We start from the raw sequence: 13,582 nt of genomic DNA, 5'->3' as shown, positions 1-13,582 counted from the left end.
GCCCTCCATCTCCACAATCATGCAGATTTCAGGAAAGTTTCAAATGTAATCGTTATAATAACGTGCATGGAGACAATTGTTCGAACAGAGTTATGAAAAACTAAAAAATAAGAAAAATATTGAAAATTACGGAAGATAGCAAAACGTATAACGCCTGGCATTTCCGCAATAATGCCGATTTCGCGAAATTTTCCCCTGTAATCGTTATAATAGCGTAAATGGAGATAATTGGTCGAACGAAATTTTGAAAAAAACTAAATGTTGAGGAAAATATAAAATATTTCCGAAAAATCGCTAACCGTGTAACGCCCTGCATTTTTGCAATAATGCAGATTCGAGAAAATTCCGCCTGTAGTCATTATAATAGCGTAAATGGAGATACAGTCAAACCCGATTATAACGAACCCGGATTGAGCGAATTATGCTATATATCGAACAAAGAAAGATCAGTTACAAAAGTACACTGGAAACATATTCCTTATATCGAAGTTCACATCTGATATATCGAACTCGGCGCGCCTAGAATTGCCGCCAATATGCATGGCCTCGGAGCGGCGATCGAGATGTTGATTGACTGTGATGGAGAGGTTGAGCCCCCCATGGAGCGAGGTGACTTCCGGCACTGTCCGTAACTGTTTCCGACGCGCCTGACTCACGATTAAACCCTCCCAGTCAGCGAGTCCAGACAAAGCTGGAAGCATCGGCGAACTGTGGGAAGAGCCCGCCAACGTTCCCGATGTTGTGCTGAAAGGAGTGCCCTTCGAGGATTGCCTGAGTGTTGACGACGACGTTGCCTTCACTGAGCTCCTCGGACGCCGACACCGTCGCGGATGTCATGGCTGCTGGCGCTGCTGGAAGCACCGAAGAGGCGGGGATGTCGCGGGTGGAAGCCGTCCTGTGCTCAATGAAACGCTTTCGGCAGTCAATGTGCTCCACCAATATTGTTTTGATATAGAAGGACACGGACTGCAACTGATGCAAATGATGTGTCATGTAGAGAATTCTGTGCTCGTTGACGCCGCCAAAACGAAAGTGAAAACAACAATCACCGCTTTTTCGGAAAGTAGGTAGTTACAGCGGAAAGTAGCTTTATTGCTTGCAGTAAATAGATGGTTTTGTGCATGGTAATGGCATACTTTATTATTTTCGTTTCTGCATGCGGGGTTGGCAGGAGGAGGTGGGGTGGGGGTGAGGGGGTCCCGCGTATTGCGAACTCGTAGCAAAAAACTCGTTATAGGCGGGTTCGGCTATTTCGAACTATTGATATATCGAACTAATCGTGGCGCATATTGCAGTTCGCCATAACCGGGTTTGACAATTGGCCGAACAAAATTTTGAAAAAAATTATAAAGAACAAAAATATGAAAAATACGGACAATGCAAACCGTATAACGACCTGCATTTCAACAATAATGCAGATTTTGCGGAAGTTCCACCCATAATATTTATATTAGCGTAAATTAGATAATTGGTACAAAGACATTTTGAAGCAGTAAAAGAATAAGAAAAATGTAAAAAAAATTACAGAAAATGGCTAACCGTGCAAAGCCCTGCATTCCCAAAATAATGCAGATTTCCCAGAAGTTACAAATGTCGTTGTTATAACAGCGTACAGGCAGATAATTTGTGGAACGAAATTTTGAAAAACAAAGAAATAAGAAAAATGTTAAGCAATTACGGAAAATGGCAATCCATATAACGCCCTACATTTCCACAATGAGGCAGATTTCGCGAATGTTACACTTCAAATCGTTATAATAGCGTAAATGGAGATAATTGGGCGGACAGGATTTAGAAAAACCAATACCTTTGGCTGTAGAAACTCACACTCAAGACAAGCGGCATAAGAATACTACGCATTAGTAGATAATTCTCGTAATTTCTACAGATTTTTTTTAGGGTTTTTGCTTTTCGGCGGCGTCAATTTGGGGCATTCAATAATTTTCTCCTGGGCCGTCGTCGCACAATGGGGTGTAAGCTGAGAGCATTGCACTGCGTGTGCGAAGTGCGAACGATTTGCACTTGGACTCCACGAACGAGAATTGAATAATAGGGACACTTCGTGTAATTCATTCACTTGCGAGACCCGAGTGCTGGTGCATCGCTAAACCGCCGTGTCAGGCTGTTTAATGTTGAGCGTCGCATGCCGTGGTCAGAATTGATATCGATGTCCTGGCTTATTTCGGTGCCGAATAAAATGAGTGTGCTTTTTGTTTTAAAATGGTGGTGTTGCATGATTGAGCAAAACAATCCAGACGGGTATCTCCGCCTAAGGTTGAATAAAGGTAAAAGTGTCTTGTTATCATGCTTTTCAGATCCCAACAATCGTAGCAATCGTAGAAAAAGCGCCTCTCCTGTCTAGTTATTGTTCGCCACCCATGGGGGCATATAATTCTTGCCGGATAGTTCCGATAAAATACGAGTTAAATTGCTGCCATTTTCTCTATCTTCCCCCCTTGTAAAATTGGTGCTTATGACATCAGACGTCATCTCTTAATTGTTTAGGTGTTACGATGAGCTACTTCTGTCCACGTAAATGAAACAGGTGCAATAATACAGTCGCAATAGCGGCCGATTGAAGTGTGATTTCTTCCTGAGATCAGGAACATTTCCCCAAAAGAATTTTTCAACATAACAGAGTGAAAGTGACAGACGGCACTGTTTGCTAGTAATTTGGCTTTGCCTCAAAGCACTTTTGCTGCGCGAGTGAAGGACAGCATTTGAAACATTGGGGGGGAGGTTGGGGAGTGGTATAAAGCCCCGCTTCAAAACGAATACAGGACTCCGCCTCCATCAAGCCCGCGTGAAGACCATAAAGAGAAACCAAGAAGTACTGTTATGTACATAGGGATCATTGGTGTGCCAGTATGAATCAAAAGTACCAAACTTTCTCAACATCATTACCGAAGCCAACCCATAAGGAAAAGAATATGAAACATGAGAATTTTCTGCGTGTTCAGCACGTATCAATTCTTGACGTTGTAACAAACGTCGCTACTACACCATCTGCTGCAGGAGGCTTATGCTGAGGCTTCCTACAAGAAACACTAAGATACTACGAACCAGGAGAGGTAGTTGTTAGCAGTTGCACCAAGTCACCTTGGCCGCATTGCACTTGGGGAGGTATTTTGTCCTCCCGAAAATCCGAACTTCGCTTCATAAAAATACATCTTAAATACCTTTCTGATTCATGTTAAGGAGGTTGAATTTTTTTCGATATTTTTTCGGTATTCATGGCAATAAATTCTTTCGTTCTTGCTCCGTTCAGCTCGTAAATTATTGTGACGAGACTTGAGTTCTTGTCGTAGGCTACAAATTTTTTGAAGTCACTGCTAAAAAGCGGACGTTGACTCCTTGTCATTAGAGCAATGAAACGAAAACTTCTCCACACCTATGCTGTGGATCAGGTGTCCCCCTGCCTTCTTTACTCCACCTTAATATTTTCTGAAGAGTATGTTTCTTCCCACGTCACAAACACTTCCGGAGTTGTCGGGACGTTCGTTAGGAAGTACAGTCGAACACGGATATATCGAACTCCAAGGGGATCGCGAAATAGTTCGATATATGAAAAATTCGATATAAAAAATATGGGCTCTGAGACCTCACCTATGGCGGACGATCACTTACCGATCATCGCATTCAAGAATGAGAAATAATTCCACACTCACGATGCAACAGGACGCTTTATTTCCGTGAAAAAAAAAAAAAAAAATCGCTGATCTTGGCCTGCTTCTTCGTCCTGGAAATGAAAATAAAAACGCTGGTCTCGATCTTCTCGAGGCTGCACAACTAGAAAATTCCAGCAGTACGCCGCGCCTTCGCACACCATGCACAACACGCACGCAAAAGAAGAACAGCGCGCACGTACCACAAGAACTTTGAAGGTAACAATTCCAAGGCTCTCTGACCGGACTCCAACAAAGCGCTCGCGATGGTCATCTCCGAGAGAAACAGTGATCTCCGAAAGGTGCGGGACAACTCGCCAAACAGCAGCAACAGCAGCAAAATGCAAAAGGAGGAGGAGGCTGCCAGCGCCTTCGTTCCCTCTTCCCTTTCCCGAGACGACATCGGGGGAAGATGTCGTCTCGGGAAGCCGGGGAACGTACGTATCTTTTTCGGCAAACCGGGGAACGTACGCAGCCGCAAAAAAAAAAAAAAAAAAAAAAAAAAGAAAAAAAAAGACGTCCGCAGTCGGGGCATCCCTACCTCGCAATGTCACATTTTCTGAGCGTTCGGGATTGTGTGCCTAGAGAGATTTAGCATACCGGGCTCCGTCAGCTAACGCTACGGCGGCCGGTAGCGGGGCCCGAGCTGTCCGGTAGGGGGGATTAGTTCCGCGAGCCAGCCTTCGCCATGCCCGCGCATTCCTCCACATCCTCCTCAACCTCAATGGGGGGTGCAGCGACCGCCGAAGAGCACCTTCCAGCTTGCGCGGCGTTCGATATACCCAATGTCGGGAAAAATACTGTTCGATATAAACGTACGAATTCCTATACTTTTACACAGAATTTTCAAGGGGATAATTTATGAGTTCGATATAGACAATAATTCGATATACCCGTGTTCGATATATCCGTGTTCGACTGTATGCACTCCGAGAAGTAATAAAAACTAAAAAAAAATCAAATCCCCTTCGCCTAACGACAAGGAGGAGGAGGGTAAATATTTTTTTATTTATCGAGCAGAGGATTGAAACGCGACGCTTTCTTCCGCCGCAAACCGAGTCTAATCAAAGCCCAATCTCGTGAGGGATTTATTCGTTGTCGTCTGTAATTTGGTGGTAATGATTCACTTGAAGGGTTGCCACGTACTCATTTGGGGAGGTCGGCCAGGGATAACGTGCTGACTGTGCACCTACCCTTGATGTACCTTCGTGGAAACCCACTGTGTAAGTTGACTTTCCTACAGTGCACTTTGGATGTAACGATTTAGATTTTTTGGACTTCGAAGACATTGGCTTTCGACAAGACAAAGCCTCGCGTTTCAACGATCCTTCACTTCACCCGCGATCATAATTATCGTTAGAGAAAGTTGGCTTTTTCGCAGTGCGTTTTCGCATAGGGTTGCAATCGGTAAAGCAAAGAAAGCTTACCTTCAAAGATTATTTGCTCAGTTAATTACTATATCACTGAACTAGTTAATCATTAGACTGCGGTATGGTTTGTACGCAAGTGTAGTGTACAACAGAACTTCTCAGAAACTGTAGCTGAGTAGAGACACAAAATGATTGCTCTCGAATCGTCAGAAGAACCGTTTTTGCTTTTAACAAGCTTGCGAAGAACATTTTAGCACTTTTTTAGGTCGTCTGTGCATGCACCCGTACAAGTTCGACTTGTCAGCATCGCCACAGTAAACTTAGCGATCCTGCTGCAATTGCTGCGGTTGAATCGTTACAGCTACATCGTTGACATTCCTGACCGTCCAGACAAGCAGTGCAGTAACGTCAAACCTCCAGAACAATTTATTGTTGCATTTTTATTCGAAAACTCTTCATTTTGTTGCACCTTCTTTGTTAGCAGCTTACTTGGCGACTTCCGTGAGCCCTTCACATTGTTCTGATTGCCTTTGCGCAAAACGAGTTAAGTGGTGCAGTAACCTAAATACTGCAACTGCAGTAGCTCTAAACTACGTTTTTTTCTCCTTTTGTGGCATTGTTGGAATAACAATCGCGGCCAGCATCGTCGTCTACCGGGCATGAACAATGCACAGTTCAAACGTATAAAATGTTCGGCTGAGGCATCGAACAGCACCCGGCTTCGTCTGCAGACCAGTAGTGTTACAGAAGCCCCTTGGCCGCATCCGAGATGAAGGCCTTCCTCGTGGTCGCACTCCTTTCCGTCGGTAAGTAGCAACTGTGGTTCTTGCTTTCCTGTAGACTAACGCTGACGCTATACGCTGATTTTTGAGAACCTAAATGACATCAATCTGCCTAGAGTTAGTCCGTATTTTTTGCTGCTATAAAGGATCTAAACTTGGCCGAGATTGTGCTATCCCAACCACAGAAGCGTTCACAATTTCATGCACACTGACTTCATCTTCTGGGATATTCCTAGCTCTAGCGTTCATCTAAGCCCTAAATATATAAACGTATTTTCACCAAGTCCAACTTCTAAACATTTGGGCTATGAAGTTTAGCCGTCAAGCAGATTTTACCGATCCCGTTGTTTTGTGCGAAGAGCGGAAGTTTTCTTTATGACAATTTTTAAACCACTTGTCGAACTAAGACGCGCATGTTGTGCCCGCCGGATCAGCCACTAACCAGCCGTCAGTGCTAATACACGCATATGTGCCTTTGTGCAACTACAAGCACAGCATATAAATCTCTCCTTTATTATGACAGAGTCGCCATCTAAAGTATGAAGTGTCTCGAACCGCTATCCGCCAGCAATCGTGAACAGAACAGGGAAAAGTAAAAAAGGCGGACACGTTATAACGTTAGCAATCTCGGCGCCACAATGTTGAAACCCTGTGTTGCGACCGAGTGGGGGCACCCGATCCGAGCTCCGTAGCCTCCGGCATACGTGTGGTAGCGGGGTGAAGCGAGCGGCCAGCCGCTGTTGCAGCCGTGAAGAAGTCCAGAAGCCGCAGGCTAACGTAACTGTTTACTTCATAGCGAGAGGTGAGCCGAAGCCAAAGTACAATGCCCCGACGGGCGAGGTTACAATACAGGACTCGAGCAGAGTGACAGCATGGATTCGCTGCTCTAACAGGAATGGGTTATAGCGCTTGCGGGGCTTCTATCTATACTAAAAAGCGGTAATGGTCAAAACAGCCTTCCCTCTACATTTTGCGCACGCTACGCACAGACACACACAACGCTCTTTCCATTGGCGATGAGATGTTTCAGTGGCGCCCCCTGGCTCTGACGTCGGCTTAGGGACTCGCGCCGCTGTCGTCTGCTACACTCCGCTTGTTAGGGGCAGCAGTGCCTGCGCTAGAAATCGCCCGCTTTGATGCTTTAGGGCATCAAAAAGCGTGTTTCTAGTAATTCAGTTATTTTTGCCAGCTTCTGACACATCTGAATAACTTCAGTCTGTATCCCCCCCCCCCCCCCCCCCCCCAAGTTTGCAACACTTCAAGAGTGAGAGAACAACCTTCTTGAGAGCCTCGGTCAGAAGATCGTTTATAACTCGTCCTTCTTTGCTTATTCGCGGGGTTCAGTGCTCAGAGCTCCTCGATAAGTATTCGAAATGCATAGGCTTCCCTGAATTGTTTTTGAGATGCTCTTATGAAGTGTTCCCAACTCATTAGTTTTTCTGCACCATCACAAATGTCTTATTAGTAGGTTTGGGAATGTTTGTTAGGCTCACGAAGATTGTGCGTATATTTTCTTAATGCTGTATGGCATACATTCCCTTTTTCACAAATTGGATTTCGTTATGAATGCGCGCGAGAAGATGCATATCCGCAGCGTGCGTTGCCTATTCACATGCAAATACAAAGAGGTTTGTGCTACGCCACCGCGATCGCGCCCCAGGAATCGTTGACCAGAGTACTCGAAGGCAGCTTTTGTGCTCCGAATTTCTCTCGTAACCATCGTTATCATAACAAACTGACTCTCAACCCGACCAATTATGACATGATTACGGTGTTGAAGGCTCGATATACACGCTAACAAACACAATAAATAGCATACGTGCATATATTACAAGAATCGAAACCGATGAATATTTCCTAGCAGCGCTTTATCGTTTTCCAACCCTTCCAGGTGTAAAAAATAAATCTTGGTCTACTCGGAATGACGTCCGATGGATTGAAGAGAATTACTCCTACTCTCTTGTCCTGTACTGATAACCCAGCCCACTAATCAGCTCGATTTTAAAGTTAAATAAAGTTTCCCCCTCCTCCTACTCCTCCTCTTCCACATCATCTTGAGTGCAGTTTTCGTATAACGCATATCTGAATATTGGGAAGATATGGCTGCGGGAAATGTACAAAAATAGCCCACCAGGTCTGAACAAGCATAGTGCTACTGTATCTTTACCGTAGACGTGACTTGTTTTGATCAATAAACCTCCATACTGGTTGGAAACCTGGTATGAAGCCAGCACGCGCCTGTACATACATAAGGTTATTTGGAACTAAATTTACATTTTTTGCGTGTCATAGCGCATGTCGGCATACTTTCATGCCATGACAACGTAAAGTGATGTGATGCAACACTTTCGAGCGTTCGGCAAGGTTGCAAAAACTGTTCTACTTTACATATGATTACCAGGAATCGCAATGCCTTCTGCCAAAACCGACAGCCCCAAAGGCCTGGAATTTGTTTTGGTCTTGATTTTCGTTGTTGTCGGTTACTAGCAACTGGCTGTTTTCTTTGTTAGAAAGATTGCTCAGTACAGAAGCTGACGCTTAGCTCCGACTCTTCGCGCTCCGCACAGGAGCGGCTTCGCAAAGAATGGGGCCCCGCTGGCAATGTTTCTTCCGTAGCGGTATCCAAAACCATACTTAAACTCACGCCCTGAGCTAGTTTATGTGATTTCAAGTCTATTGTTATGATAAAAAGTTACGCACTCGCAAAATCTGGCGCGCACAAGCATCAGACGTCAACTGAGCGCAAAGAAATAGCGGGGAGAGCGAGCCCGAGTGAAGCAGACGACATATGCGAGAATCCCTAAGCTGACGTCACGGAGGCGCGCTTCGCAGCGCCGCCCGTGGTCGAGCTCACCGCCAATAGTTCGTAAGCAGTCAGTACAGCGGCGCACGCTGATTTCGAGAGAAGCGAGACAGGAGGACTCCGCTGCGATCGCGGGGCCTCTGTGTCCTTGAACGGGTTGCGACGTGCCTCGCCGAGCCGGCAACCGTCGAAGTTTGAAACGCGCCGAAAGCGTAGCGTCTGACCCAAGCTTGTCGAAACTTGAAAGTATGAGTCACCGACACGCTGGCGCCTATTGAAAGGCGCACGCAGTGGCTTCGCCGCACAGCCGGGGGTGATGCGGGAAAGTAGGGCGGTGGACCGATTCGTAACACCTGGCGTCATTGCGAAAGCATTAACATGCCGCAATCGTAGCATTGATTAGCTTTGGTAAATATTTTTCTGCACCCGAACATATACACTTCCGCCCCCTTCCCTCCCACCAAAGCGAGGACGAACGGTCCTCTAGAAACCGCAATGGCCAAGAACCCCTCAACGGCATGGACAGTTCAGGCAGCAGAAGGGCGTCTAGGCAGTGAGTGGAACAAGCAAGGCAAGCGGGCACACGAGCGCAGGCTATTTTAGTTTGGGTTCCTACGCACGCCACCCTGTAAACACTGTAATGAGCAGACCCATCCAGTTTTTCATGCCACTATGCTCCCATTCATTCAGAGGAACAAAGAACTTGCACCTTCAGCCTTCCAGCATAATGTGCACCCGTTTCATACTAGCCTAGCTCCTCTCAACCGACAAGCTCGCGGTGAGAAAGTTTAGTGTCAGGCTTGCAAGGTGGAAACTTCTGCATGAGTCCTGGAAAATAATTACATTCTTAGTGGAACACACTCGTTGTGACAAAATTTCTTTATTCGAAACCCCTCTTACTCCAAATATTTCATGGTTTCCACTGCAGTGCAATCAACTGCAATCCCCGCTTTAAACGAACTGTCACATATTACGAACCCGATTTTGTGTACCTTGGCTTTCTCATAAAAGGCGATTACTGCACATGAGATTTCCATATGCCTTCACGGTGCACTCACTAAATTTATCGTCCTCCTCTGCATAATGTGTCAAACTTCGGGTGGGCGGTTTTGTACCTTTTAAGTAGCTGTCATCAGATGGCGTGATAAGCTGCCATGGTTAATTTCGCTAAACACTGCGGTACTAAATGCATCCCTTTAACAACTATCTGCACGATCTGCAATAAATACGCAAGGTTAATGCATAAGGACGCCGAACCACGAATGGAGACTTAAGATATGAGGATTTGCGGGTGTCTCAGTAACCGACACACAGGAAGAGAAAATTCTCTTTGGCCTTCTCATGAGTGCTACCAGTTTCATATCAGAGCCTATATACGCGGTTTCTCGCATAGCAAAAGATAGAAGGGGGGGGGCTTAATACCGTACCACAACATCTCAATAAAGTAGTGCGAGAAACTTCTGTTTGAACGCGTATTGCATCCCGCTATTCACATAAGTGGTCAAGACGAATTAAGGTTACTCTAAGCAATTTCGCGTCGGTCAAGGCGATCACTGTGATAATTGTGGGTTTTTATTGTACACACCAATCTCATTACCATAAACTAGGCTAGTATCCACAATATTAAAACATACTTTTTTATTTCGGACCAGGTCTAAGAAACTAACTTGCTTACTATAACTATGATTATGACTGCATAGATTCCACTGAATGTTCGACACAAAGCTTACCCAGGTGGAACAGCAAGCCCTATCGTTAGCGGGGCTGTCCTCTCCAGCTTTTGTTAAGGTTCTTCTCTCTAATTCCCATTGTTCAGCCCAAACTCCGCAATGATAAGTTCAAGGCTATCTTCATAGCCGCCACGCGATACCTTCAATTTCCCCATCCTTAAAGGAAACTCGCTCTGCCGAGAGGTCTCAGGTGGTAGTGGAAGCATACTACTGGGGTGACTGTCGTAATAATTTTCATTCTCCTGAACAAAACCATTTTTTGCGTCTTATTGCCCATAATTAGGCTCCTCTGTTTCAAATTGCCATAAGTACGTACAGTTTTCCGAACCAATTTAATGCGCAGGAAAATTTGACGTCCACCAAACAAATACAGCCGAAGCGGTTACATAGGAAAGCAGTGCAGCTTTATCATAAACTTCGCAGTTTTGAAAAAACTCCGTCCTGGAACAGGGCGAACTTACTCCACCTTGAGTATTTCCCATAAATCTGTCCGATTAACACACATTTAATGCGGTAAAATTTGTTCTTGAGAACATTTCTGAGTCATTCAAATCTTTTTCAGGAATCAAACCTCTGTATATATGTTGGGCCGACTTTTCGCCCCCTGTTAATCAGGATGGCAAACTTTCGATAACTTTGTGCAGCACCAACGCTTGTGAAATAAACATTTACTCCTCCCTTTTACAATTTACATCAGCTTACAAATGCAGTGGAGCCTCACCAATAAATGTTTGTTTCCACCCAGCATGCCACGGCACCCTCGGCCATGGATTCCGCAGCCTGCTCTCCGGATACGGTGGATACGGCATCGGAGGAGGATATGGCCTGGGAGGTTTTAGTGGACTCGGGGGATACGGTGGCCTCGGCCTTGGATATGGTCTTGTAGGCGGATACAGTAGCCTAGGAGGATATGGTCTCGGCCTCGGAGGACTTGGCGGATTCGGAGGATACAGCCTCGGTGGACTTGGTGGATACGGAGGATATAGCCTCGGTGGACTTAGTGGATACCGAGGATACACCCTCGGAGGTATTAGTGGATACGGAGGATACGGCCTCGGAAACCTCGCTGGATACGGTAGTTTCGGAGGATACGGTGGCCTCGTAGGATATGGCGGATTGGGAGGTCTCCTAGCTGGTGCCCGTGGCGTCAGACATCTTGGCAACGGAGTCCGCCAAGGATTTGTTGGCTTCCAAACTGGAGTTGGACAAGTTGTCGACCCCCTGAGTGGAAGGTCAGCCCGCTTCCCAGTCCCGATCCCAACCCACCTCGTCACTGCCCCCTTCCCAGTTCCAGTTCCAAGGCCAGTCCCAGTTCCACGCCCATTCCCAGTTCCAGTTGCACGCCCATACCCAGTGCCTTTCCCCCGCCCACACCCAGTTCCAGTTCGAGTGCCCCACCCAGTCCCAGTTCCTAGGCCAGTGCCTTTCCCAGCTCCAGTCGTCGCCCCAGTACCTGTTGGATACAACCTTGGAGGTTATGGCCTCGTTGGAAGGTACAACCTCGGAAGCTATGGTGGCCTCGGAGGATACAGCCTTGGAGGTTCCAACCTCGGAGGTTATGGTGGTCTCGGATTGTACAACCTTGGAGGTTCTGGTAGCCTCAGTGGATCCAGCCTCGGAGGATACTCTCTCGGTGGATATGGCCTAGGAGGACTTAGTGGATTCGGAGGATATGGCCTCGGAGGACTTAGTGGATTCGGAGGATATGGCCTTGGAGGACTTCGTGGTTTCGGAGGATATGGCCTCGGAGGACTTAGTGGATTCGGAGGATATGGCCTCGGAGGACTTGGTGGATATGGTGGATACGGTCTCGGAGGACTTAGCGGATATGGAGTGTACGGCCTTGGAGGACTTGGCGGTTACGGAGGATACGGCCTTGGCGGTCTTAGCGGTTATGGTGGATACGGCCTAGGTGGACTCAGCAGTTACGGAGGATACGGCCTTGGAGGACTTGGCGGATTCGGGGGATACAGCCTCGGCGGATTTGGTGGATTCGGCGCATACGGTGGTCTTCAAGGAGTCCGTAGTTTCCAATTCAGCGCATAAACTCTCCCGTAAACGCAGGTAAGCAAATACATCGTCAACTAGAGAAATCCAAGTCGTTTACAAGCAGACTGTGACCTATCAACAGTGCCACTTATACGTAAACTTTGCTGTGCATCCAAAGGTCAAAATATTTCAGTAGGATCAAATCTTATTTCTAAAAGCTTCGAAAGGATTCAAGTGCTAACGCATTATTCACACGTTATTTGTCCTAGCGTATTTCGCGTCTGAATACCAATTGGCTCTACTAGTTCAACATTAGAAGAGCGAAAGCCCTGGGCAACGGGAAATTTTTAGGATACGAAAAAAAGACCTAGAAGTGGTCTTGTAACACGATATTTTAATGATCCAAAGAGGTAAGCAGCTCGTTTTCTAGGGCTAAGTGAAGCAGTTCACCAGGACCTGTAGATGGCATTGCTCTGCATTTACGTATCAACAGACTACACCCAGAGTGTATGACTCACTCTGGGTGTAGTTTGTCACGCGTATGCTGTAGTAGTATTCTTAGCAGCCTTTGCCATAACATGTCTTTTTGCTTTTGTTCTTGCAGCTTTCCACGCTGATGCAGATCATATAGTGCCCAGAGTCCGACACCGCAAGCCTTCCTAGCTCTTAGAGAACGATTACTGCTGTACATACTATGGTCATCGCAGAACGCGTAGCTGGGTCTTAAAATAAAAATAAATTATTGCAGTCACCATTGTGAATTCTGTGCTGATTATTTTTGTTCCCTCTTGAAAAACAAGAATGCCCCCCCCCCCCCTTCCCCCATATACATCGGTTGCAATGCGCACAAAAGCTTCTTGCGAAAAAAAAATTATGCCAGTGATTTCCCAGCATCTATTTCAATAAAAACACCGGCCTCTGCCAGATATTAAGTCCTGTTAATCATAAATATGATTATTGTTGTGATTAGAATGATCTACCTCGGCAACGACGACGAATCGAACCTACGGCATTCTGTCTGGTTGAAGTTTGCTACACGCTGGCTGGAATTCGGTTATATTCGAACTGGGCACGGCGGACCGCTGGCGAACTTGGTTCTAGGCATGCCGCTCGTTTTGCTTATCCAGGTTTTCCTTGGTTTCGCCAGTTTCAACAACATGCTCTGCAACTTCGGCAATCCAGTGATATCAACTGCGAACGTGACATCTTGGCATGACGCTCTAACGCCCGACTGTCCGCCTTT

General features: G+C 46.2%; 1 protein-coding gene across 1 annotated transcript in view; it reads left to right on the top strand.

The window, feature by feature from the left end:
* The window catches only part of LOC144153197 (uncharacterized), a 68,320-nt gene extending 55,220 nt beyond the window's left edge, over positions 1-13,100 (top strand). Inside the window, exons 5-8 of the mRNA XM_077684851.1 lie at positions 1,172-1,188; positions 5,775-5,841; positions 11,096-12,414; positions 12,944-13,100. Coding sequence (XP_077540977.1) covers positions 1,172-1,188; positions 5,775-5,841; positions 11,096-12,396 — 1,385 coding nt within the window. The 3' untranslated portion in view covers positions 12,397-12,414; positions 12,944-13,100. The remainder of the gene's footprint in view (positions 1-1,171; positions 1,189-5,774; positions 5,842-11,095; positions 12,415-12,943) is intronic.
* The last annotated feature ends 482 nt before the right edge of the window (positions 13,101-13,582 follow it).

This window comes from Haemaphysalis longicornis, unplaced genomic scaffold (assembly GCF_048455015.1).
Source record: "Haemaphysalis longicornis isolate Haplotype H1 unplaced genomic scaffold, Haemaphysalis longicornis Haplotype H1 scaffold_9, whole genome shotgun sequence".
Taxonomy (NCBI): Eukaryota; Metazoa; Arthropoda; class Arachnida; order Ixodida; family Ixodidae; genus Haemaphysalis; species Haemaphysalis longicornis.
The sequence above is the reverse complement of the archived record's forward strand: the minus strand, read 5'-3'. Positions and strand labels throughout refer to the sequence as shown.